The 27,173-nt window shown below is 36.1% G+C and overlaps 1 protein-coding gene across 1 annotated transcript in view; it reads right to left on the reverse strand.

The window, feature by feature from the left end:
• Positions 1 to 27,173, reverse strand: part of DPYD (dihydropyrimidine dehydrogenase) — a 926,917-nt gene that overhangs the window by 485,375 nt on the left and 414,369 nt on the right. Inside the window, exon 12 of the mRNA XM_005678060.3 lies at positions 17,456 to 17,640. Coding sequence (XP_005678117.1) covers positions 17,456 to 17,640 — 185 coding nt within the window. The remainder of the gene's footprint in view (positions 1 to 17,455; positions 17,641 to 27,173) is intronic.

Consider the following 27,173-nt stretch of genomic DNA (forward strand, 5'->3'; position numbering starts at 1 on the left):
TCACTTTGCTATACAACAGAAACTAAATAATACTATAAATCAACTATACCTCAATAAACTTAATTAATTTTAAAATTAATCAATTAGTTTATAAAAAAGAAAAGAGTATGTGGTATGTAGAACCTCTACTTTATACAACCGTAGGGTTGGTTAAAAGAATAAAATAGTACTTTAAGAAAGGGCTTCTAAAGTAGTGAAGGATCCCTTGCCCCCGCCCTCTGTAAATAGTAACTAACATGTTGACAAATTTTCAAAAATGTCAGTCAAGAAGGTAACAATCGCCACATTCACAGGCCTGGGGCAAAGGTGTCAACACTGCTGACAAGATGTCAATGACTAGTATAAGAAAAGCCTGGTGACCAGCACAGGGTGGTGCCTGACAGCAAATCCATGTAGCACAAAGAAGTCAGTATGATCAAGGCGAGAGGGATGAAGGCAAATGAAAGAAGCTGACATTTAAGAAAGGTGGCAGCAGCAATGTTAAATATTAAGACTTGGAATAAAAAGCTCAATATTGTAAGTCAACAACCTACCAGGCTTTTGTGTTAACCTATTAACTCTTGTATTTCTGAGAGGAGAAGACTCTGATGTAAGTTAAGGTGGGGGTAGGATGCAGGGAGAAAACTCATATGGTTTCTCAGAGGTCACATTGCCAATTCAACAGGTCAGTTAGGCTGCTTTGAAACTCATCTGTCTCATCTTTAAACCAGTAATTGTGAAGCACAGTTGTGGGAGTCAAATGAGAAAAATTATAGCACCCTTCAGTTTCCACATTAACTATACCCCACCACCCGTTTTAGCAGGTGAAAGTAGTATTTATCACCAGTGATCTGACTGAATTTGTAAAAATCTATTTCCTAAACCTCATGTGCCCTGTAATCCTAAGCATATTCAATTTTTTAACCACAGTTATCAAGTGCCTACCACATGGTCGGCATTTGTTTGCCAACCACCTACTATGAGATAAGAGCTTTTCTAGGCATTAAGGAATCATAAAGAACAAACTGACAAAAACATATTGAAGGCTACATTCCCATGGGCCATTTTTCTTTTTATGGCAGATCTTATTGCTATTTTTGTCTCTTTGATTTTTAAAGTATTTATTGTAAAACCCTTTCAGAAGATAGTTCTATGATTCAATTGTTCTATTACTTGAATTTACTCTTTCAAAGTCTGTTCCTCACTTCCTGCCCTGCGTGTTAAGGGGTTGAATCAAATGACACCTGTATCCCTCTCAACCAACTTCAGCATTCAGTTCAGTTCATTTGCTCAGTCATGTCTGACTCCTTGTGACCCCATGGACAGCAGCACGCCAGGCTTCCTTGTCCATCATCAACTCCCAGAGTCTACTCAAACTCACATCCATTGAGTCAGTGATACCATCCAACCATCTCATCCTCTGTCATCCCCTTCTCCTCCTGCCTTCAATCTTTCCCAGCATCGGGGTCATTTCAAATGAGTCAGTTGTTCACATTAGGTAGCCAAAGTATTGCAGTTTCAGCTTCACCATCAGTCTTTCCAAAGAACACCCAGGACTGATCTCCTTTAGGAATGATTGTTTGGATCTCCTTGCAGTCCAGAGGACTCTCAAGAGTCTTCTCCAACACCACAGTTCAAAAGCATCAATTATTCGGCTCTCAGCTTTCTTTATAGTCCAACTCTCACATCCACACATAACTACTGGAAAAACCAATGCTTTGATTAGACGGACCTTTGTTGGCAAAGTAATGTCTCTGCTTTTTAATATGCTGTCTATGTTGGTCATAACATTCTTCCAAGGAGCACATATCTTTTAATTTTATGGCTGCAGTCACCATCTGCAGTGATTTTGGAGCCCAAAAATAAAATCTGACACTGTTTCCACTGTTTCCCCATCTATTTGTCATGAAGTGATGGGACCAGATGCCATGATCTTCGTTTTCTGAATGTTGAGTTTTAAGCCAAATTTTTCACTTTCCTCTTTCACTTTCATCAAGAGGTTTTTTAGTTCTTCTTTGCTTTCTGCCATAAGGATAGTGTCATCTGCATATCTGAGGTTATTGATATTTCTCCCGGCAATCTTGATTCCAGCTTGTGCTTCTTCCAGCCCAGTGTTTCTCATGATGTACTCTGTACAGAAGTTAAATAAGCAGGGTGACAATATACAGCCTTGAAGTACTCCTTTTCCTATTTGGAACAAGTCTGTTGTTCCATGTCCAGTTCTAACTGTTGCTTCCTGACATGCCTACAGATGTCTCAAGAGGCAGGTCAGGTGGTCTGGTATTCCATCTCTTTCAGAATTTTCCACAGTTTGTTGTGATCCATACAGTCAAAGGCTTTGGCATAGTCCATAAAGCAGAACTAGATATTTTTCTGGAACTCTCTTGCTTTTTCAATGATCCAACGGATGTTGGCAATTTGATCTCTGGTTCCTCTGCCTTTTCTAAATCCAGCTTGAACATCTGGAATTTCACGGTTCACGTACTGTTGAAGCCTGGCTTGGAGAATTTTGAGCATTACTTTACTAGCATGTGAGATGAGAGCATAGGTTTTCCAATTTGTAAAATGGGGGAAACTGTTTACTCCCGAGGCAATTTTTTGAGTATAACATTAATGCTAAGCTTTTATAAAGGTATTCAATAAATTAGATTATTTGAAACATGTATTATTTGGGTTTCCAAACCATAAAGAATTTAATTTTGTCCTTTTTATGGATGAAAATAGTAAGGCCAAGATAACACATTGGACACTTTATTGAACCAGGAATTTCACATCTATAAATATTAACACACTGTGCTGCCTCAAAGCCATTAATGAGATGATCAAAAGGCAACATGACATTCCCAAAGGTCTGAAGGCAGAATTCATGAGTAATTAAGTCAGAGCTTGAACCCAGGTATCCTGACTTTTAGCCTTCCATTACATCACTTTATCCAGATATTTTTTCTTAATTTTTATTTTATATAGGAGTACATTTGATTAACAATATTGTGTTAGTTCCAGGTATGCAGCAAACTGATTCAGTTTTACATATGCATGTATCTATTCTTTTTCAAATTCTTTTCCCTTTAGGTTGTTACAGAATATTGAAAAGAGTTCCCTGTGCGATACAGGAGGTCTCTGTTGGTTTTTTATTTTAAATATAGTATTGTGCACATGTCAATCCCAAACTCTAATGCTTTACAACTTGTTAAAGATTCAACTTTAATAAATCATTGAATGCAGAGAACAAAATTCTAGGTAAAAATTTCAATTGAGTTTTTTGCAGGTGAATTTTCCCCAGGAAGCTAAAGATTTTTTAGGGCTCTGTTCTACCGTGATACTGTCCTTAGCACCATACAGCACCAGGCATCAAGGTGTTAGAGATTTGGTCTGGAATTCTTAACACCTATATAGTGCATTTGAACCAAGTGACACTGAAGGGGCTAAGTTCTTTTATAAAACAGAAGCATACACTGAGATCAGGTTCTATATGGCATGGATCAGATTTTTCAGTTATTTTTCTACCCCTTCTAGAGTTAGCTGCCTGAAGTAGCAATCTATTGCTAGATTGGTAAGGAAATATTCTGCCTTTATGGAGACAATTACATTTTAAATTACTTTTCAGGTCAAGTGCTGCCATTTAATAAGGCTTGGAACCTTATACAAAGTCAATAAATGGCATTAAAATTACTTATTAGTCATGGCATTTTCTTCTATCACCAACTGCATAGTTTTGTTTTGATAGCTCCATTAGATATAGATTCATTCCTCATTTTTTTCTTTGATATACTTTTACAACATACAGATGATATAAAAAATAAATCCCTCGTCATACACAAAAACTATACATTATTAAAATTGAATTTTTAATAAAAAAGTGTCATTTCTGATCATTAATAATTACTTTAAATATTAGCTAGGGAATACACCAAAAATTACCAGGAATATACCACCAAAAGGTGTCATTTCTCAATGACAGTAAGCCAATTTAACTTTTCTACTTCCCACTGAAAGGGATAAAAATGAGATCACAAGCACTTCTGATTCTTGTTCAGCCTAAAGGTCCAGTCTCCCAATGAGAAACTGAGCTGAAGTCATCACAATACTGTGATTCTGACCAAGTGGAAAAACTTAGCATGGAAACAGGATTTAGCCATGACATACTTCAATATTATTTTTTGGAGGCTATCACTATCTCAAACTAAATCCATTATAATTTAAAACTGTCTTTTTATTGATATTCATTGTTTTCCAACCTGACAGTGGCCAATGATTTATATCAATTTTCTCTTAACACAGAAATTAGAGAGTCTGAAATATATCTTAAACTAAAGAATGCTTTTTCAATAGGTCTCAAGATTTTAATACAGCTGTCATTTGTAAAGCCTTACCTCCTCTCAAGGGTAAAGGAGGGTTTAGGAGAAGAAGCCAGCTCCCTTGATAAGATCATTTTTATATGAAGCAGTGGAGGATTAAAAAAATTAGTATGACATATTGATGATGCTTTTTTATAAGGCATTTTTATTCTCTAAGTAGAAAGAACACTGCAGTTGGCTGTCAATCATTAAACCACAAATGAAGTCCTTTGCCTGGGTAGGAGATTTGCAACTATACCAATGCTGGTAAACTAACCACCAAATTATAGCCCTTTTTCCTGCCTCACCCAGATTTCACAGGGGCTGCACACCCAAATAAATGCCTCTTGGCTACCCATTCATCTAACAGCTGGAAAGATGACACTTGACATTTGGAAACTTTCCTGTGAAGATTGCTGCAAGGCTTTCCCATTAGCTTCCTGGTGAGACTGTAAGGTCGAATAAGCTGCCTCAAAACCTGCAAAGGGTAACGGAAATACTCTAATATTAAGCCTGTGCAATTTAAATTTCTAATTCTCAAATCATAGTTCTCAGATATTGTAGAAACCACTGGTATATTTCAGGGCAAAATAATTTCTTTGAAGATGTGGAATTAAAGTGATATTTTAAGCAATGATGATGGTAAGTCCCTTTTATTTAAAGTTGGCACCGAAGGTCTTCTAAGCAAAAGAGACTTGGACATAGATAAGTTCTTCCAAGTTTGTTTTCTAAAATCCCAGACTGTCATATTTTTGGCAACCGTTCATTTTTGTCCAGAGTAGAAATCTTAAACATAAGGCCCCTGTTGTTACCATTCTTTAGGTTTTATTTTCACATCATAGAATAGTTATTAGCAATAGCTTTAAAATTCTAACAGTCTAACAATACAGGTTTGTTTCAAAAACCATTGACCTAAATATAAAATGAAACTGTAAATACCACAGTATTAAGAAAATGCTGTGATCTTATAAATCTTTCAAGTGTAAAGACAGGACTTTTTTTCTCTTTAGAAAGGGAACATTTAAAGAGATCCCCAAATCAAAAGTTTTAATAACCTGACTGTTCACTAAAGATATTAGAAAGACAAAATCCCTCACATAATCTCAAATCCTAAAAATGGCAGAAGGTGAAAGATTTCATTTATTGATATGAATATACATAATTCAATTAGCTTTATGACAATGATCCTTCCACATTGTGCTCAATTTTGAATTCCCCGTCTACAAAATGTCCTTACAATTTTCTACTCTTGCTTGTTAACTCAGTATTTCCCATGTGAAAGATTGACAAGACTGAATAGGCCTCTCTAAATGTTCAGTCATATGTTCAAATGCAGATAAAATTAATAATATGATGAAAGAGGAAAATGAAACATTTAAAAATATATGCAGAAAGACACTGAAGAAACAGGAGACATGAAAGATATTTGAATCTTGAACTAATCACCATCTGAGGCTAAAATCACTTTTTAAAAGTTAATTTAGTGATGCTGAATTTTACCCAATTAGCAACAATCCCCATTGACAGATGGGGATTCCTCAGGATGGACATCTCATGACCCCAAATCACAAACCAACACAAACACAAACCTAGCTTTCTCAAAACATTCCATCAACAAATCCACCAAAAGGCTCTCAGCTCACAGAAAAAACTAAATACTTAGCAATGACTGGGAAGATGTCTTTCTCTTCAAACTAAAATCACAACTACCATGTTGTACTCACTCATTCTATGGTGGGACTATGACATGACTCTCTCTCCACTAGGTACTGAAATCACAAATTTGCTTCACATGAGATGGTAATAACTTTCTGTCACTCTTGACCTAAGGCAGATCTGAACTAGTGACCAAGAGGTTAAAGGCTCTGTATCTCATTACCAAGCCCATGAGATATCTAGTTCCTTCAACAACTAGTGATTCCTTTGTGCCTCAATCAAACCAAAACCAAATACACAAAAACCTCAAGTAATAGAGAAGCAGGTCATCAGTGAAAGGGATTTATGATAGTTGTGAAGGATATTATCGATCCATATACTATATGCAACTGAGTAGAATCACATTAACTGTGGGAGAACTTCATTAAAACTTCACTAAAATATCATAGAAATGTCACGGAAGGCACACAACACTGTAGAAAGTTGAGCTGAAAAACACTGTGGAAAGCTAAAACTTAAAAGATAACTGTGTTCTGTGATCTTACAGGATTAGGAAAGGCATTTTAGATCTAATATGATGCCAGAACATTCATGTGTGTATTTGGTACATATGTTCTAAGAAAATTTTGCCAAAAGAATTAGTTTCAGAAGGGATTGACAAATTAGAAAGAATGACATAAGAAATAATCATAAGTAAAATAACATAACAGTATCAGGCACCAGGTTCCTCTGTCCAAGGGATTCTCCAGGCAAGAATACCAGAGTGGGTTGCCATTTCCTTCTCTAGGGGAATCTTCCCAACCCAGGGATCGAACCCGGGTCGCCCTCGTTGCGGGCAGACGCTTTACCATCTGAGCCACGAGAGAAGCCATTATAGGAATAGAGCATACCTAATTAAGGGTAAAATTTGAGAAAGAGAAAGAATAAAACATATTATTTGCAAACATGCATGTAGACAAATTCATGTGTATAGAAGGAACATCAATACGAAACTAATAATAACATTAACTTTTTGTTGTTGAGAATTGACCTCAAATGCTTATTCCCAATAAACAATATTCTGTAACTATTCAACTTCAACTATCCTGTAACTTATTATTTAGTGACCCCTAAATCACTTGTAAACTCAGTAACCAAAACTTGTTTTTTAATTTAATCTTTAATGACCCAATGCCTCCTTCCTTATCCTTTGTAGTTTCTCAGGAATTCTACCTGGAAGAAACCAGGCATTATCTTTTCCATTCCTTGCCTATAGTTCAAGAAGCTCTACACAAATTCTCTCCCTTATTTGAATTTCTATACATTCCATATTTATCTTTCTACTAGTAACTCTTGTCTTCTGTTGTTCAGTGTTTATGTTTGTATCACTATAACTGCTTTCATAGCAGCAACATATAAATTTAGTGAAACCCTTCCAGTGCAAGTAATAAATATTGTGGTTTTTTTTAATATTCCATATAAGAGAGTAAAGAGAAGGAAATGGCAACCCACTCCAGTATTCTTGCATGAGAAATCCAATGAACAGAGGAACCTGGAGGGCTATAGTGCATGGGGTCGCAAAAAGTCGGACATGACTAAGCAACTAAGCACACACAGACACACAGAAGAGACAGTGAATTTAAAATAGAATTCTGAGTCACAGAATGACATGACAAGGGGATGTCATCGTTACTCTATGTAATAAAACTGTGAGTTTTGAGATTATAGCTTCCATATGTTTAGACTGCTTTATTTAATATAATGTCTCATGTCTATAGGGCTTCTCTTATGGCTCAGAGGTAAAGAATCCACCTGCAAACCAGGAGACATGGCTTCAGTCCCTGTGACTGGAAGATCACCTGGAGGAGAAAATGGCTACCAACTCCAGTATTCTTGCTGAAAATCTCATGGATAGAGGAGTCTGGCGAGCTACAGACCAAGGGGTCACAGAGTCAGACACAACTAAACACGCACACACACAGCTCATGTTTACAAGATCGTTTTCTGAGAACTCCCATGAATGCTGCTGCTGCTGAGTCACTTCAGTCATGTCCGACTCTGTGCGACCCCATAGACAGCAGCCCACCAGGCTCCCCCATCCCTGGGATTCTCCAGGCAAGAACACTGGAGTGGGTTGCCATTTCCTTCTCCAATGCAGGAAAGTGAAGAGTGAAAGTCAAGTCGCTCAGTCGTCTCTGACTCTTCGCGACCCCATGGACTGCAGCCTACCAGGCTCCTCCGTCAATGGGATTTTCCAGGCAAGGGTACTAGAGTGGGGTGCCATCGCCTTCTCTGAACTCCCATGAATACTTTAGGGAAAACGATCTTCTGATCTAGGATTAGATTTAGAAGAATCTGGCTTGTATTCTATGTCCAGTTTCTCAGAGAAGAACATAGCACATGATGAGATATCGTATAGCCTTTTCCCTCCTCTACTTTTTGTGGCTACATTTTTGTTTGTATGTTAATAGTAGAAGAAAGTAAGTGCTGAATCTTCTGAACGATTGCCTTTTGTAAATAAAGTTTGGTAGTAACTCCTCTCTTTGGTAAAGTAGGATCTTAAGCACCTTTTACACCGTCTTTATGAAGTTGGTTTTGCCAAACAGATTCACTGAACTAGTTTCTTCTCTCCTTTTCCTCTCTGAGACATACAAAGGAAGGCCAAGGAGACCTACATTTTCGTAATGGGAGGGGTACCCCTATGTGCCTATGAACCTTCTACTCTATCCATTGAGTTGTGTGCTTTATTAAGAGTGAGTTGTATGTTTCTTATCCCATTTGTGTTGGCTCTAAGTCTAAATAAAAATTACATAAATTGATGAGCTGTATGAATGTGAAAAGAAAGCGGTTGATTCTATAAAAACTAAGTTGAATATTTTCGAAGGTATGATAAAAAGGTGAGATACTAAAAAACAGTAGCTGTCAAATTAGGTGTGAAAGAAATAACTGAAATGACTTCAAGGCAATTATAGACATTCAGAAAATTACTCTGTATGTTCCTTGAAAATGTTGCTCCATTAAAAAAAAAAAGGAAGTTGTAGACAATATATTATAGATAGGTTTAGAGAAGAAATATATTAGAACTCCAGAGACTAGATTGAAAAGATCCTGGCATTGCTTATTTCTTTTAATAGAAATGAAAATGAGACAATCTCTAAATGCTTTAAAATAAAATAATATGCTTAAAGTATATGTATATTTTTCTTATATATTCCCATTTTAACTTTTTTGGATTAAGCAACAAATTGGTGATTATTGTTTCATAGGACAAGACAATATTTTTGTACTCTTGTGTTTTTAAATAAATGTTCTGGATTTAACCAATTTACCATTAATAAATTTTCCAAATTTACCTATATAATTGCTTAATTTTTACCCCAATTAATAAGTAAATGGTCTTTAATCATACTAATTAATTGTCCCCTTATTTTCTTTCTCTGGAAAGTTCAAATTCCTAGAATTTTCCATCGAGTTAATCATTCCCGGTTAAGGTATATTTTTAATAAGAATTAAGTTATACAAAGACTATAGCCTTCAATCACAATCTTCTAATTTCAAACTACAGAGGAACTCTCAGGAGAAGTTCTACTGCATTATTTTATTTTAAAATTTTAACACATACAAGGGGAAGATGTTAATATCAAGGACTGCTGCTAACTGGCAAGAAAACTAACATTTCAGAGTTGAAAAGTATCAGGGAAGTAGTTTGGTATAAGGGAACAGGCACTTGTGTGTTCAAATTCTGCCTTCATTTCTAACAAGATACTGACCTTGAAGATTTACCATTTAAGACTTTATTTTTACCAACTATGAAACAGATAATGATGCCTGTTTAACAGGGTCATTTAATCCCAAAATGCACAATTTATGATAGATGCTAAACAACTGTGTGCTAGGTTGCTTCAGTCATGTCCAACTCTTTCCAACACTATGGGCTGTATAGCCTGCTAGACTCCTCTGTCCATAAGATTTTCCAGGCAATAATTCTGGAATGGGTTGCCATGCCCTCCTACAGGGGATCTTCCTGGCCCGGGGATCAAATCCCCATATCTTATGTCTTCTGCACTGACAGTCAGGTTCTTTACCAGTAGCACCACCTGGGAAGCCCAGATACTAAAGAATTAGCTGTCGTTATTTCAACATTTGACAAGTGAATAAAACAGGCATGTTTCAAAGAGGATAAAAACCAGGGACTACTCTGGGGAATCTTCTCGCCAAAGTCTAGCCAATATTGACTTGACTACATTAGCATTTACTAGTTGCAGTAAATTTAGCTAGATTCTATTATGTCATACATACTTTTCTCTAATTATTTCGCATGGATAAAATAACTAAATTCAAACAATATCATAAGCTCCTTTAGAGAAGAAAGGCTGATGGGTTAACGTGGTCAATTTTCTTTTTCCCTAGTACAGAACTTTTTATCTATCCATCTGTTAACAGACATGCACACATGCATACAGACACAAACATACACATATACACATTAAATAAATAAATCCATTAAAAGATATATTGTAGAAGTATAAATTTTAAATTTCATAGATTTTGTTTACCTGCAGTCATTCTTTCAGTTACATACTCTTTCTTTTGGTACATTGTCAAAATTATCTTAGTCAGTATTCTTACTTAAGTATAAGAAGAAAACTTATACTGGACTCCACTAACATAGTATTTCAAACAAGTAAGGTGAAGTCACATTGGATCACATTAGTATACAACCAAAGAAGAGTACGTTTAATATTTTAAAATAATGACTTACAAGGGGGAAGAAATGTTGACAAAATGAAAAATATTCCTCTCCTTGTTAATTCTACATCTGACACGAGCACTTTTTTATTCAAACAATTCTTACCACATTTCTGCCCCATTGCATACATCAAATTAAATTCCCAAGCTGGGTATTTTCACCATTTTCTAACCCCAGTATTATAACAGATCCTTTCTCCTATTTTTTTCTATATATTCTCCATGTTCAGGGTCTCCACTAGCCCAGAAAGCCTTTTGGTAAAATAAAACGAAGCTGCTGCACAGGTGCAAAGTTTACGGAGCAGGCAGAAAACACCTTTGTGATAATTCAAGGAAGACACTCTTGCTCTGAATAGAAGCAGCACAACAAAAGGTACCACTGTTCAGTGAGTGCAGCTCGGTCTGGATTTCAGCCAACTGGTACCCTTGTTTGGGTACCCCTTACCCAGTAAGCAAGCTATGCAATCTTATCCAGCAGTGTTCTTTAAGTTCCAGCAATTCAAATCACTCAATATTCTTCCAGCTTTTCTTACCTTCCCTCTTTACTCGTATCTTGATTTTTATGAAGTCTGCTGACTCCATATCCTGATATCTACAGCCAGACAGAATCATCATCTCTTCCACACTTCCTTGTGCCTTTACACTAAATATTATTGCAGTTGCTGTTTTGTATTACATGTATGTTTACATAACTATCCTTAAAGCACCATTTAAAAAAATATTGTTTATTGGATGAATGAATGAATCCATGCAAGAATGACTACATGGAGAGACAGATTGATGCAAATGGATAAATAAGTGAATTATTAGATAAAATGCTCTTATCATTATCTGAAATAGTCTCTTTCACTCTTCATCTCTTAAAATACTATACTTTCACATTCTATTCAAATCTCCAATTTTATAACTTTTCTTGATACCATTTTAATTGTTCACAGGGAACAATCTCTAATAATTTACAAATAAATATTTATTATTTTACTAACAGCTTTCCATAAATTCTCTTCTGTATTTTTCCCTGAAATCCAATAGAGTAGCAACTTTATAATTTCTCCTTTATTAATGACCATTAATAACTTATTGATATTGATATTAATAATTATTAATATTAATTCATTAATAGTTCATTTATTTTCTTCTAAGAACTCCACATCTTGGAATAATTATGTGATTTTACCAAAGTCATACAGTTTGAAACTGCTAGAATGGGATTTGAAATCTGGTCTGTTCAATCCACAACCCAAAAATCTAATGACTCTTTATACTTCCCTTAATTTACTCACTTTGGTACCCTCCCAAAGTCAAGAGTTGGACCAAGAGCTGGTACTCAATAAGTGGTAGTTGATTAAATTAACTAATAAAATATAGGTAAAGATCACTTCAAGGGCTTCCCTGGTGGCTCAGAGGTTAAAGTGTCTGCCTCCAATGGAGAAGACTCAGGTTCGATCCCTGGGTCAGGAAGATCCCCTGGAGAAGGAAATGGTAACCCCCTCCAGTATTCTTGCCTGGGGAATCCCATGGATGGAGAAACCTGGTAGGCTACAGTCAGATAACTATGAGAATACTGAAATCTCAACTTGGGTGTCTTTAATAACCACATTTGTCTAAAAAATATATTACAAAGAAAGTCTATCCAATTGCAATGACTGCACGCATGAAATAAGACTATAATATACATACACAATCTTTTTTTAAAAATCCATTATCCAGTGTTACATTTTTCCCTAAACAAAGCATAATATAAGACAAGGTATTATAAGCTTCCATTCATAAATATATTTCAGGCATTATAGAAAGTTTTTTAAATGAATACTACAGTTCTTACATTCATAAGAAAACACTACAGTGCTAATTAATTATATAACAAATTTTTAGTTCTCTTAACTCTTCTTTAAATTCCTTTAAAATCAATTATCACTATATATTTTTTCTATTTAATAAATGAATATATATTTTTTGAGGATATATTAGTAAACAGCACACCACTGGCTAGTGCAGTATCAGACCAGTAAGAAGACTCCAATTGGGGAAAAACAGGATGCTAAAGAACACACCAGGACGAATGTATTCCTGGAAGAAGAGGAGAAGGCAAAACCTGAAGGGCGAGAGGGATGCAAACTTGTGAAATGACTGGAGTTGGGAAAGGACCAGATGTAGGAGAAATCTTGATGTGTTAGGGGAAATTCAAGTTGGCTTCACGAGCTAAGGAGTATAAAGGGGAGTACGGGCTTCCCAGGTGGCTCAGTGGTAAAGAACCCACTGGCTAATTCAAGAGACACAGAAGACATGAGTTTGATCCCTGGATTGGGAAGATCCCCTGGAGGAGGGGATGGCAACCCACTCCAGTATTCTTCCCTGGGAAATCCCATGGACAAAGGAACCTGGAGGGCTACAGTCCATGGGGTCCACAAAGAATCTGACATTACTGAGTGACTGAACACACAAAGAGGACTATACTTCACTTGAATACAAAGAGGAACCTCTGAAGGGTTTTAAAAGAAGAACTTGTATTATAGAAAGAAAACTCTGGCTTCAGAACAGGGGCCTTGAATTTGACAGGAGGAAACTGGAGACAATTTTAAGAGGTCACAGAGGCCAGAACTAAGATACTGACAGTACAGAAAGAAAAATCCTACTTCGTCTGTATATTCCTTTTTAGTCTCATAATTGCTAACACTTTGTATCCAGCACCCTCGCAGAAAGGTGGAAGTGGTAACTTTACCTGAGAGAGATTTTACCTACCTTCCATTTTAACTCTGTTTTAAAGTGCCATTCAATACTTTGTTTGACTGATCTGAATCCTACAGTCAAATCCAAAATGCTTACTGCTCACTAATTTTTAATTTTCATATATTAAAAACTATCATCCCTAGAAATCATATACATATATATATATAAATCATATGCACTTTTTTTCATCATACTTGAGTCTATATCTTTTATGAGTAAGTGGAAACTAAGTAAAACGACTTCATTTCTATCAGTTCACATTTATCAGATTTAGGGAAGTAGAAAGATAACAATGAATTTAAAAATACTCTTAAGAATCCCTCTTAATGAAAATTGTGAAGAACCACAAAACCACCACCTCCATAAAGTATAGTAAATATTTCCTATGTCTTTATCTTAAAAGCTATAAATGGATTTAAATATATAGAAAACAATAACACAAACCGTTCTCCACTTGCCTGCGTTCAATTTTACCTTTTCAAATCTCTTTAGCATTGCTGCCTTCCCATCATTTTCACTTCTGCAAACTGAATTCACATCTTCAATAGGTTTTTGGCTGGCCTAGCACAAAAGCCTTTTCTCCTGAGTCCACTCTCATTTCTTCAAGGAGCTAACAGACTAGTCAGTGACATGTCTGGTCAACCAAAAATTGTATTTCACATAAAAAATAAGGAAATTAAAATAAGTTTATGAAAGTCTTTATAGGGATCGAATTGACCAGGTATATATGAGAGAGGGAAGAAAAGAAAATTTAAATAAGTAGCTCATAAAAAAGAGTGTACACAATTGTGTTGTTTTATGAGAAAAAAATTTATGTATAAGCATACTAGTGTAACTCTTTCAACTGTGTTTTCTTAAGAAATAACTCTGTCCTGAGACTATGCTGTTTCCTACTTTTCTCATGAAGTAGCCTGTTAATAAATGAAAGTAAATATTATAATTTCATGTGTTTGAATGTATATTTTAATGCTGTTATTCAGCAAAATAAGAAGCCATCGACCATATTTTGGTTTCCAAATTGACTTTGAAAGTTTTATTAGCCTGAGGAATCCAGAGTTTCTTTGCTTCCTGTCAAAAAGTGAAAGAAAATGGCAGAAAGCCCAGAGGAACTAAAGAGCCTCTAGATGAAAGTGAAAGAGGAGAGTGAAAAAGCTGGTTTAAAACCCAACATTAAAAAATCTAAAATGATGGCATCCGGCCCCATCACTTACATCTGCCAATCCATGGCAAATGTTTCCCCGTGTTTCATGGGGAAACAATAGAGACAGTGACAGACTTTATTTTCTTGGGCTCCAAAATCACTATAGATGGTGACTACAGCCATGAAATTTAAAGATGCATGCTCCTTGGAAGAAAAGCTATGGCAAACCTAGATAGGATATTAAAAAGCAGAGACACTACTTTACTGACAAAGGTCTGTATAGTCAAAGCTATGTTTTTTCCAGTAATCATATATTGATATGAGAGTTAACCATTAAGAAAGCTGAGCTTCTAAGAATTGATGCTTTTGAACTGTGGTGTTAGAGAAGACTCATGAGAGTCCCATGGGCAGCAAGGCGATCCAACCAGTCAAGCCTAAAGGAAATCAGTTCTGAATATGGACTGACACTGAAGCTGGAATTCCAATACTTTTGCTACCTGATGAGGAGAACTGACTCAATGGGAAAGACCCTGATGCTGGGAAAGATTGAAGGCAGGAGAAGAAGGAGACAACAGAAGATGAGATGGTTGGATGGCATCACTGACTCAATGGATGTGAGTTTGAGCATGCTCTGGGACTTGGTGATGGACAGGGAAAGCAGGCATGCTGCAGTCTATTGGGTCGCAAAGAGTCAGATATGACTGAGTGACTGATCTGAACTGAATCCAGAGTCTGAGGACCACTGATATAGAGGATTTGAGTCTAGGAATCAGAAATTTTAAATACGGGAAGTAAAACAAGTTTAGGAGGTTGTGCTTGGTTTTAAAAGCAGTGAGTTTGAAGTGTAGGTAAAATATATATACAAGTGGAGTAGTGAATTTGAAATGTAGTTTAGACAAGTGAAGATGTTTAGCAGCCAGTGAGACCAACAGAATTTCCTACTGGAGATACACAGTAGGAAGTCGAGCACGTGGGTGCCCTGGGAGAATACTATGAATCTAAGAAGAGAAGAATGAGGAAATACAAAAAAGGGTGATAGGTTTGAGGACAGAAAAAGCAAAAAGAGCCAAAGCAGGAGTCCATCCTCGGTAGTTGTCATGAACTGTTCCTGCTGTGTTTCTGAGGTCATGGGGACACTCCAAACTGCAGATGCTGCAGAGCCTGCAGTTGAAACCACCACCAATGCATCTCCCCAAACACTGAACAGCTTCCCCAGTGGCTCAGTGTAAAGAATCTGCCAGCAATGCCGGAGACGACTTGGCATGCATGCATGCAAACACACTGCTTCCTAAATCACACTTTTGTCTCAGTGCACAGCCAGTAGGGTTTACAACCGTAACTGCTGCTGCTGCTGCTGCTGCCGCTAAGTCGCTTCAGTGGTGTCCAACTCTGTGCGACCCCATAGACGGCAGCCCACCAGGCTCCCCCGTCCCTGGGATTCTCCAGGCAAGAACACTGGAGTGGGTTGCCATTTCCTTCTCCAATGAATGAAAGTGAAAAGTGAAAGTGAAGTCATTCAGTCGTGTCCTACTCTTCGTGACCCCATGGACTGCAGCCCACCAGGCTCCTCTGTCCATCGGATTTTCCAGGCAAGAGTACTGGAGTGGGGTGCCATTGCCCTCTCCATACAACCATAACTAGACCTTTATATTTCTGGGACACCACACTCTAGTCCACATCCTGGTATCTCAAGCTCCATTACTCAGAGACGCCAAAGTGAGGTGAGAGTGAAAGTGAAAGTCGCTCAGTCATGTCCAGCTCTTTGTGATCCCATGGCCTGTACAGTCGATGGAGTTCTCCAGGCCAGCATACAGGAATAGGTAGCCGCTCCCTTCTCTGGGGGATCTTCCCAACCCAAGAATGGAACCCAGGTCTCCCACATTGCAGGTGGATTCTTTTACCAGCTGAGCCACAAGGGAGGTGCAAATAAGTAAGTTAACTGAACATAAAAATATGATGTAATCAGTACCAAGTCCAAGCCCTACTTAGGAAGTAAGTAGTCACGGATGAATTACAGGAAGAGTAGGAGAACGATCAGAACAGACTAAGTAGTCAGGACAAAGAGGAAGAAAAATATTCAAGGAAACATTAAAGACAAAGTAAATCCTGTTAGAAAGAAAATATAAGAAACCAAAAATACCAAAAGGAGGCAGGCAGGAATTATATTTTGAATTTAGAGTTTTCCTGAATAGCAAAGAAAAACTTTTCCAGATACATTTTATGTAAATTAGGTCACTGTGTCTACATTTAGTTAAAACATAGAGCAAGAGAATAGAGCATTTCATCAAAAAGGAAGACAACTGAAACCTAGTAGCTATGGCTTTTTATCCCCCAGACTACAAAGTTACTGTAGCAGAGTAGTTATTTTACATTTTATCATTTTTATGTTCTGCTTATGTATCACAAAACTCAATAGTGAAAAATATTAGAATGTATATTGATAAAATACTTGTTTTCTTTTCAATTAGGTGCATAAAATTTAGGAAGTAAATAGGAGTTCACCTGTTCAAATGGGCAGACAATATAATTTTCTGGATTGATAAATCTTTAGGAATATAGATTTTATTTCATATTGCATATCATCCAGATTTGATAAATATATTATCTATGTCCTAAAACATTGATGACTCCTTTAAACACAGAGGATAAATAACTTCATAGTATTTCACTGGTAGAAACGCACAATGAATTTTCAATCACCTAAACAGGTCTGCTAACCAGTCCACATTTAAAAACTTTTATCCAAGAAAATATATATGTGACATATATCACAGATATAGTTCCTATACACCTTATAGAAATGCTCATACGAATAAGAACCAAAGATAAATGAAGTACTAATCCACTGGAAAAAAATGAACTGAATTTGATGGTAAACGCCTACCTGTATATATCTGTGAATGTACCAAGAGGCTTGCTTTCCATCATTCACGGATTCCACTGTAGTGTTGGCTATACCAACAACATCACCACCTGCAAACACCCATGGTTCACTGGTTTGCATAGTTTCTGGATCTACTTCTGGGAGATCCCATCTGTTAAATTTTATAGGGCTCAAGGCTTCTTTTACTGCAAAAAGTGAAAGAAAGCAAGCAATGACTAATTTGTGCAACACATAACAATAATTTGAAAATTAAGAAAAATTATGATTTAATTATGATTCTAGGGATTCAAAAAACTGTTTTTAATGAACCATAAAAATGGAAAGTTAATGAAATATCTGAGTTAACAATACCTTCAAAGTGTACTGACTTAATCAACATAAAATAAAACTCACATGTACAGATACAGGCAATATTTCAGATCTGGTATTTTTGTCTAAGAAGTATGGGAGACTAGAGTCCTTTAAATATCATAAATGTTATAAAAAGCATTTTCTAAAACTTTGTCCATAACCATTATTTTCACAAATGTATTACTTATATGACCCCAAATTTATTCCTGTGTAACACCAGTGTAAGTTATATTATGAATCTGAGTCAATTGCCAATATCTTCCATTCGCAGAAAGTCTTATAAACAAGAAAAAATCTTATACATTTTCATCAAGTTTTTTACACTTAATGTTAGGTGATTTAACGAATCCAGAATACAGTTAAAATTAGCCAGCAAAAATCAACAAATGCAAACATTAACATTAGTTCTTTGGGGAAATTTCTCTGTAAAAGAGATTTAAATTTTCTGCTAAATATGTTGCGTCCCAGTGAATTTAAACATGTCAGAAAAAGGGAGAAACTGAATCCCATTAAGAAAATATTTCTAAAGAAGTTGACTAGACACATGATCTGGATATTACGAAGAGATAAAAGAAAGTAAGTTAGGTAAAAAGTTGATCTAGAGAAGAAATGAAGAAAGGTAGATAGTACCATATATGATGGAGAAAATTGAGCCAATGTTTAAGATAAAATGTTCCTTTCAGATATTCATGTGATAAATTTTAAGCGAGCTTCTCGTGTGTCTGTGTATGTGCTAAGTCACCTTAGTCATGGTCAACTCTTAGCCACCAGAGTGTAGCCCACCAGGATCCTCTGTCCATGGGATTCTTAAGAATACTGGAGTGGGTTGCCATGCCCTTCTCTAGATGATCTTCCCAACCCAGGGACTGAACTCACATCTCTTATGTCTCCTGCATTGACAGGTGGGTTCTTTACCACTAGTGCTACCTGGAAAACCCTACAGGTTCACATGATATACTAGAGGGAGCTATTCTTTACTATAAATGAAAAGAAAATATAACTATATAAACTAAGGGAGAAGATAATAGAAGTTCTTGGAGCAAAAGTTAGTTGTTGAATAGATTGACAATTTAAGTTCAAAATTAAATAGCCAAGTGTAAAAACAAAAAAAAAAAGTTATTTTAATTTTTTTTTTCCTGAACAATCATAGAAAAAATATAAAAATAAACTTTGGTACATGTTTGTAGTTTTCTGCTTGAAACAAATTAGAATTCTAGAAAACCATTAAGGGACTATTGCTGATTGCGCTTTCTCCACAAGACTGTAGGTTCCATGAGAACAAGAATATATCCATGCTGTGGTGCTTACCACTGTGTCACTAAGCCTAGTATATCACTTAAAACATGGAAGACACTCAATTCAATGGACAGATGAATGGATGGATGGATGGATGGATGGATGAATAAAATAGTAGATGGGTCAATGCCATCATGCTCAGGTTTCTATTTAAAAATCTTCTACTGTTTTTATCTCTGATGCAATTTCACCTTTCAGTGAGAGCAAAATTTAATATTCATATAATTGTTTTCAATGCAGAATGGCATTATGAGAAGATTTTTCTAATGTTTTTAAAGGTCACATGGAAAGAAACCTTAACATTTGTTCCCTATTGCATAACAGATCATCACTACCATCTGTTGACAGTTATCTGAGTTGCAAAACTTTGATAGTGAGTATGACTCATCTGTTCAACTCATTATAATAATGGTAACTGTTAACACATCATCATTGAATGGTATAGCCGCAAGGGAAGCCCAAGAATACTGGAGTGGGTAGCCGATCTCTTCTCCAGGGGATCTTCCTGACCCAGGAATCAAACTGGGATCTCCTGCACTGCAGGCAGATTCTCTACCAACTGAGCTATCAGGGAAGCCCCATAGATAAGCATAAACATATGCAAGAGATAAAAAATAATTCTCCTGTATAAGAAATGACCTTATTTGTCCAAGACTTTGATAAAACCTTGTCCTGTATAGAGATCTGAAATAAAGATGATTTTTAAATGAGGAGGCATTCGAAACTATTTCACTAGGAGATCAAAGCCTTTTTATACATTTTTCTCATTTTTTATAGGAATACTCTTGAAGGTTAGCACAGATTTCACTTTAAGCTTGAGCAAGGCAGGGATTATGCCTTAGTTATCTTTGATTTCCCACAGCAGCTATTAGTCAAAGACATATATACTGTGAAGTTATTGAAGATTAAGCTCCAGGGTCCCTCACTTGCATGGGCCTCTTTCAAGACCTAAATTTGAATTTGCAATTTTGTTTCTTTTTTTATAAAAAGCCCTCAAATTATATAGGATTCAGGTCTCACAAAATCTGAATCTATTCAAGCTCAGTGAATCATAAATAGTAGGTGTCGAATAAATGCTTGAATTACAGTGAAATTCATGAGTAATGTGTTTTATAATTTTTTATGATTTAATGAACATGGTATGATTCACTTTAATATTAGAGTACCATCACTAATTCAGTCAATAAATAGTCAGGAGATGTTATTAGAAGTTTAATAAGTAATTATTGCATTTCTCAAAATATTTAGCACCAACACTATAAACCAACCTAGGAATACGCATTTGTGAATTCAAAAGCACTAATTCTATTCACAGGTATTTCCGTTAGATACACGTTGTATTATTTTGTCTCTAGACATTTATATATATACTCTTGTTTACTTTTTAAATTATGCTCTTTTTCCTCAATATTTGATTCAATTATAACTTGAAGTCTTAGATCTGACTATAAACTGTTTTAATTATATGCTATCATTTGCAACATCCAACTAACCTCATAAATAACCAAATAATTTCCTGATACTCTATTCCGAAAGAGAATTTATGTCTCATATTAAAAATTATCTCAGCTCTCTTTCAAAAATCATCTACTTAATTCCCCCCCTACTCTTTTTTAGAGGCCTTTAAGTTTAAAATGTTCATAGCTTCATTTTAATAAATAAATAGAATGCATTGAGAGACCAAGCATTTGATTATGCTGTTATAAAATAGTATAGCAAAGTGTACATCAATCAAAATAAAAATCATTTCTTTTCATATTAATATCTAATAGTTCAACTTGTCCTTTATCATTTAGACAAACGTTATCATTGAAAAAGTAGAACATGAACAGCTTGTAAGAATATAAGTGACCCTTAAGTGAGTCAGAAATGTCTTCTATCAGTGGCACTAAGCAGCTAACACAGGAATGACTGTTCATTACAACTAGAACAGCAAATGATTAGGATCATTTCCCTATAAGCACAACAGACTCAATATTTAAGCATGAGAGGTAGAGAGGAAGAAAGAGAGAGAGAAAGAGGGGGGATCATTAATTTTCTAAAATTTTGTTGATTCTGACTGTGGATCCAAGTAACACTTTTCACAATTTCAATGACTCTTTTGAAAGACAGAAGTTATTTCCATCATTTAATCATATTTTAAAAGCTCCAAAGTATTTAAGTTAGAATGCAAATTAAAGATTCAGTGAAAAAAAATACATGTGCTTTTATTCATAATTTGTCAGAAAGGAGTTCATTTATTTAGCTGCTTCTTACGAGGGAGACTTTCATCCTCGTCATTATAACCATCCTTCTATGAACTCCTCACAGCTCTCTTACATCTCTGCTGATACGTCTAACTTGGGATACAATAAAAATAAGTCTCAGAAGGATATCTTCTGTTCTGCCTTTATCTGGCTTGGAAAGAGTGAAAGCATAAGTGGATGAAAAATGTATATTTACATTTGCAAACCAAATAACTGCTTGTCATTTCCTGTGAAGTGTTAAATGAATATTAATAGAAGGATTGTATTATTTTCTTTCTTGTTTATAAAATAATGGGGGTGGGTAGAGTGGGATTTTCTGTTATGATCATACACAGTTTCCCCACAGATTTTCGTGAGATTGCATCTTGCTGGAGACTGCAGCATATGCCCTGGTAGCTCCATAGATGAACAGAAAAAGAACTTGAAAAAGAATCCCAAAATGTGCTTATTCACAGCCTATATTATTCTGCAAATGGGAGAGAAATGTGTTAAATGATATGGTGCCTGGAATTTTATGCAGTCTTTAAAAGGAACAAAAACATCCTTTATTCATACCAAACATTCAAGATTTATGTTAATTTTCGGCTTTAATTACTACTATGTTCCAATGAGCTGATTTAAAAAACAAAGACACTCTGAGGTAGCTTTAAAACAAGAAACGGTTTTGAAATAGGAACTTTTAGTCAACTTAATGTTATGCATGAAATGATTTTTTTATATAGACTTAATTGTATTGTGACACACAAGTTCTTCAATAAGCCACAGCTTAAAATTGCAGAAACCCTCCCTGAGGGACACATCACTAGCAGATGCAGATTGCCAAGGTCAATTAAACTGATGTAGCTGTGCTGTCATATATGTAGAAGAGAAACCCACGAGCATATGACAAGTATATTTCTCAGTATTTATAAAAAGATGTCAAAGATGTTATATTTTAGTACATAAATATAAATTAATTCTCCATAAACAGATAAAACAATACATAAATAAAACAATACAACAGAAATTATAATGAAGAAGGATTATTAGTATTCTTCAGTGAATTTGAGATGCTATAAAACAATGGAGGGAATCAAAAAATTCCAACATTTATAAGAAAATGATATCTTGAAAACAGATGAATTCATCTGTGTGCTTGTTGCTTAATTGTACATAACCTATTAGCCAATAGGACCAAAGCACAATGAAACAAAAAGACAAGCGGAGGCAATAATCTCAGTAAATCAGAGCTGAAAACAAAATATCAGCAAGAGCAAATAAATTCTAATTACAGGGCCAGGATATCAGAGCTGTTTAAATAGAATAACCTGGGGTGAGGAGGGGACAGAACCACAGAATGCCTAAGAATATCAAGTCCTGAAGGCATGAGCTCTGTCTTCAAATCTCCCTCTTCCTCTAAGTATTCGAATCAATATCCAGTCCATTCCCAAACACAACGAAGAGAACAATGAAGATTCATCAACTTCTTTCTGTAAATCCCTTAAAAGTCAACCTTGATACTGTACCTTCTCCCCCTCTTGGACCTCAAGTAACTCTGGTTCTTTTTAGAATATCATCTTTCTCTTATCCTCCTCTTTCACCTCCTACATTGAATGAAAGTAAAAGCTGCTCAGTAGTGTCCGACTCTTTGCGACCCCCATGAACCATACAGTCCATGAAATTCTCCAGGCCAGGGTACTGGCATGGGTAGCTTTTCCCTTCTCCAAGGGATCTTCCCAGCCCAGGGATCAAACCCAGGTCTCCCACATTGCAAGAGGACTCTTTACCAGCTGAGCCACAAGGGAAGCTCAAGAATACTGGAAAGGGTAGCCTATCCCTTCTCCAGTGGATCTTTCCGACCTAGGAATCGAACCGGGGTCTCCTGCATTGCAGGTGGATTCTTTACCAACTGAGCTATCAGGGAAGCCCTAGGTTGAATAACTGGTTTTAACCTGAGTCTCTCTTCTCACTGCAATTCTTCCATCTTCTATCTAATTTCTTAATTGACACTGACTTCCTACCTTTTTCACCACCCAATTATTCCTTTCAGTTTATCCCTCTTATGAAAATATGGTGTTTATTGTCACCAAGTTCCATGACCTCAGTCCTCCTCGCTTTTGCCTTTCTATAGCACCCATTAGCTGAATCATGTTAATTTTGATCTCTTTCTCTGATTTGCAGAATGCTACTCTATCTGGGCTCTCATTCTTTTTAAACTGCCCATGGACTCCATCTGGCTTCGCCTCATCTCATCCTCCTCCTCTTTCCAGTTCTCAAACATCGTCTGCTACATTTCACTGGGTCAGAAATTATAGTCATCTTCTGTCTTTAAGCTTCATCTCTCTGGAAGTGACCTCAAATGCTACCTTCCCCTTTTTTATTCTGACACTCCCACCTGCCTGTTAGAGATTCCAATGTGGATATTCTACTGTCCCTCCTAAATCATCACATCTAAAACCCAGTTCAACAGCTTCCTCTGGGCCTTTCACATTTTACCAGTGATTATTAGTAAGCTTGGTTGTTCATGTCTCCTACTCCTTGTGACCACTGAAGCTTCACTGAAACTCTCTTCACTATGATGATCCAGAGGGCCACATCCAGAGACTCTTGCAGTGATCACCCCAGTTCAGGACCAGGACGAGGGTGAGGTGGGGTGAGGCACCCAAATAGTAAGGTTTAAGAAGGTCTTGGTAGGCACAAGATCATGCAAAGGCAGTTCAGTGCCTCAACTGTCTCAACCTAAGCATGGCACTGCCTTCCTTGACTTCTCAGGAGCTCTCAACAGATAGCCACTTCCTCATAAAAGTCCCTTATCTCAGCTTCAATGACACCACACTTCCTGCTTTTCCACGTGCCTCCATGATCACATTTTAACCTTTACTGCTGTTTTTTTCTATTCTCCTTTCCCAAAAAGCAAAAACCTGGAAATAGATCTTAATTTTGGTGTAATTTTTCAATCTTTTCTACCCAGTCATCTCATCATGTGGCCAATTACCATATTCTAACAACTCAACAGAAAGAAATCCTCTCCTAGTTACTTCCTACATCTCATTCACATCATCCTCACCTAATGAAGAATGTTAAGAAAAGCAATTAGCATTTATTGATCCCTTGTGTACGGCAGACATGATTCTGGATATTTCCATACAGTAATCTCATTTATACCACAACACAATTCTTTAGTTAGGTATTATTAATAGCATCCTAAATACAGCTAAGAGATGGCAAAGTCAGTATACCAGTTTAGTCACTCAGTCGTGTCCGACTCTTTGCGACCCCATGTACTGCAGCATGCCAGGCTTCCCTGTCCAAGACCAGCTTCTATGAAACCAGTTATTTCTCACTTCCAAGCTCTTTTTGCCACCGATCCTTGGTGTGAGGGCAAAAAAAAAAAAAAAAAAAAAAAAAAGCCAGGGATAGGCCAAAAACAGTCTCTCTACTGGGAACAATCAGAATAACTAAAATGAAGCAGGTTGGAGTTGAAGAGACAGTGATTATTTTTCTTGTAGGTCTTATTTCCACAATTTGAGAGTCAGTTCATTGTAAAGAAGAAGCCCAAATATTTCCCTTTAAAATAAAAGCTTCTAAAGAAAGTCTCTGGGCTTCTCAAGTGGCTCAGTGGTAAGGAATCTGCCTGCTAAGCAGGAGATACATGTTCGATCTCTGCACTGGGAAGATACTCTGCAGAAGGAAATGGCAACCCACTACAGTATTCTTGCCTGGAAAATCCCATGTACAGAGGAGCCTGGCAGGTTACAGTTTGCGGGGTCTCAAAGAGTTGGACAGGACTTAGCAACCAACTAAACAGCAACAAAGAAAGTCTCTATGTGACAATTACGCTGACGAGTAGAATCAGCATTTGGCTAATACCTTTTGATTGATTTAACTATTTGAATTATCCACTGCTATATTAAAAAAAAAATGTTCATTTGGATGTGCTTGTAGAACTCAGACAATGTAAAGTACAGATTTAATTTTCGTTCCCTCCTTGCCCAGGACAAGCTTAGGCTCCCCAAGTTAAATACAAAACATAGATGTCAATAATAGCCTGTAGCAACTCCTTTTGTTTTACTTGTATTCTACAGGGAGTCTCCTTCTCATTTCCTAAACTGACCAACTAATCAATTCAGAATTAAAATTGCCTAAGCACTTCACCTTGATTTGCTAATTTCTCTGCAATAATTCCATCTATTTAAAACACTAAACTCCTTGAAGATTTGATTTCATTTTCTCTGGAAGAGATCTCTCAAGGAGGTCAGTGTCCTTGAAGAAAATATATGGGGATTGTTTTCAAATTCTCTGTTGGATTCCCAAATGCTGCACTTTGATTTGCTTATTTATATTCAATGATACCATCTACTTAAGACTACAAACTCCTTGAAGGAATAGACCATCCTTTAATCTGATTTGGACTATAATCATCATAATTCTATGCACATTTGGGTGCTTAATACCTCTTGATAATTAGGAGACAGTGAAAAAAAAGTGGAAAGGCTGCTGAAATATTTTATATAACTTCTCCGTGAAAGAACATTTTAAAATGTTGAATGATATCATCAAGTGTTAGAAATAATTACAGAAAGGGGTTAAAAAATGTTTAATATAAAATCCTCATTTGCTGCATTTAAAGCATAAATAAAAACAAATAGAAAGCCAGAAGTAAATTACACTACTTGTGAAAACAATATTATTAAAATATAAGTGAATACTGAAAAATATTTTAATTAACAAAATAAATCAAATGGAAAAGATTCCCTAAACAGAGCTTTAAAAGTAAGTCTATGTGTGTTTGACTGCCATGACTAATTATGTATCCATGTAATGTGTGTTCAATTTGGGCTTATTTAAATAGCAGAAATGCTCATTAGCTGCAGTATATCTGTGAAGCTTCAGTAAACAGTTTAATGGTTTTTATGTTTAACCAATTTCATAAGTTCCTGTAATTTTAGCTTTAGCAGCTCATTAATGTTATTTTTTGATATCCATCTTATGACTTTTTTTCCTTGTCAATCGGCTGCAGGCAGATTTCAGTGCAAATTTAAAACATACAATAGAATTTATTTTAAACAATTTTAGCACGTAAATAAATGCAAAAGTCAAAAATATAGGTTCTATATAGAGTATTGATTGTATTACTATGTAGTCAATAAATATCTTTGGTACTGACAAAGGCTATATATTAAGTAGAATTTGTGATGATAATAATGACAAACAATTGTTGAGTGGCCCCATGAACATGTAGCTGGTTCTGGACGAGTCAAGTCATGTTATCTCTTTGTATTTTGACAGAAGAGTTATTATTTTAATTTTATAGTTGAGGAAACTGAGACTAAGTTACACAGATTACTATCTCATAATTTGAACCTAACTACAAGCCACTATCGCTGTTCTAAGTGGAAATACCTGGAGTTCTTTATGGGTGTTTGGAGATAAACAACTAAACCTTAGGAGAGGGCTCTACAACTTAAGATTAGATATAGTCATAGGATGGAAGAAGTTCTTAGAGAAAGAGCACAAGTCTGAGTAAAAATAGAATGAACCATTTATTTCTAAAGTAGTAGCAATCACTACCTGAGCTAAAGCCAGAAGAGGAATCATCAGAGTTTCATGAAGATCAAGGTATTTCTTTGCCACACGAGCCAAGAAGTGGTAATTTTAAGAAATGTCAAATACAAGAGAAATGTAAGGTAGATAACTAGATTTGAGGATCTGGAGGTCAATGAGCAGTAAAAAGAGGACATTTGTAGATAAATGATGAAGGCAAAAATCAGAATAAAAGGGGTTAAGGAGAAAAGATCTGGCAAAGACAGCAAGGCAGTGCATACAGGATATTCTTCTGGGAGTTT

This window comes from Capra hircus, chromosome 3 (assembly GCF_001704415.2).
Source record: "Capra hircus breed San Clemente chromosome 3, ASM170441v1, whole genome shotgun sequence".
Taxonomy (NCBI): domain Eukaryota; kingdom Metazoa; phylum Chordata; class Mammalia; order Artiodactyla; family Bovidae; genus Capra; species Capra hircus.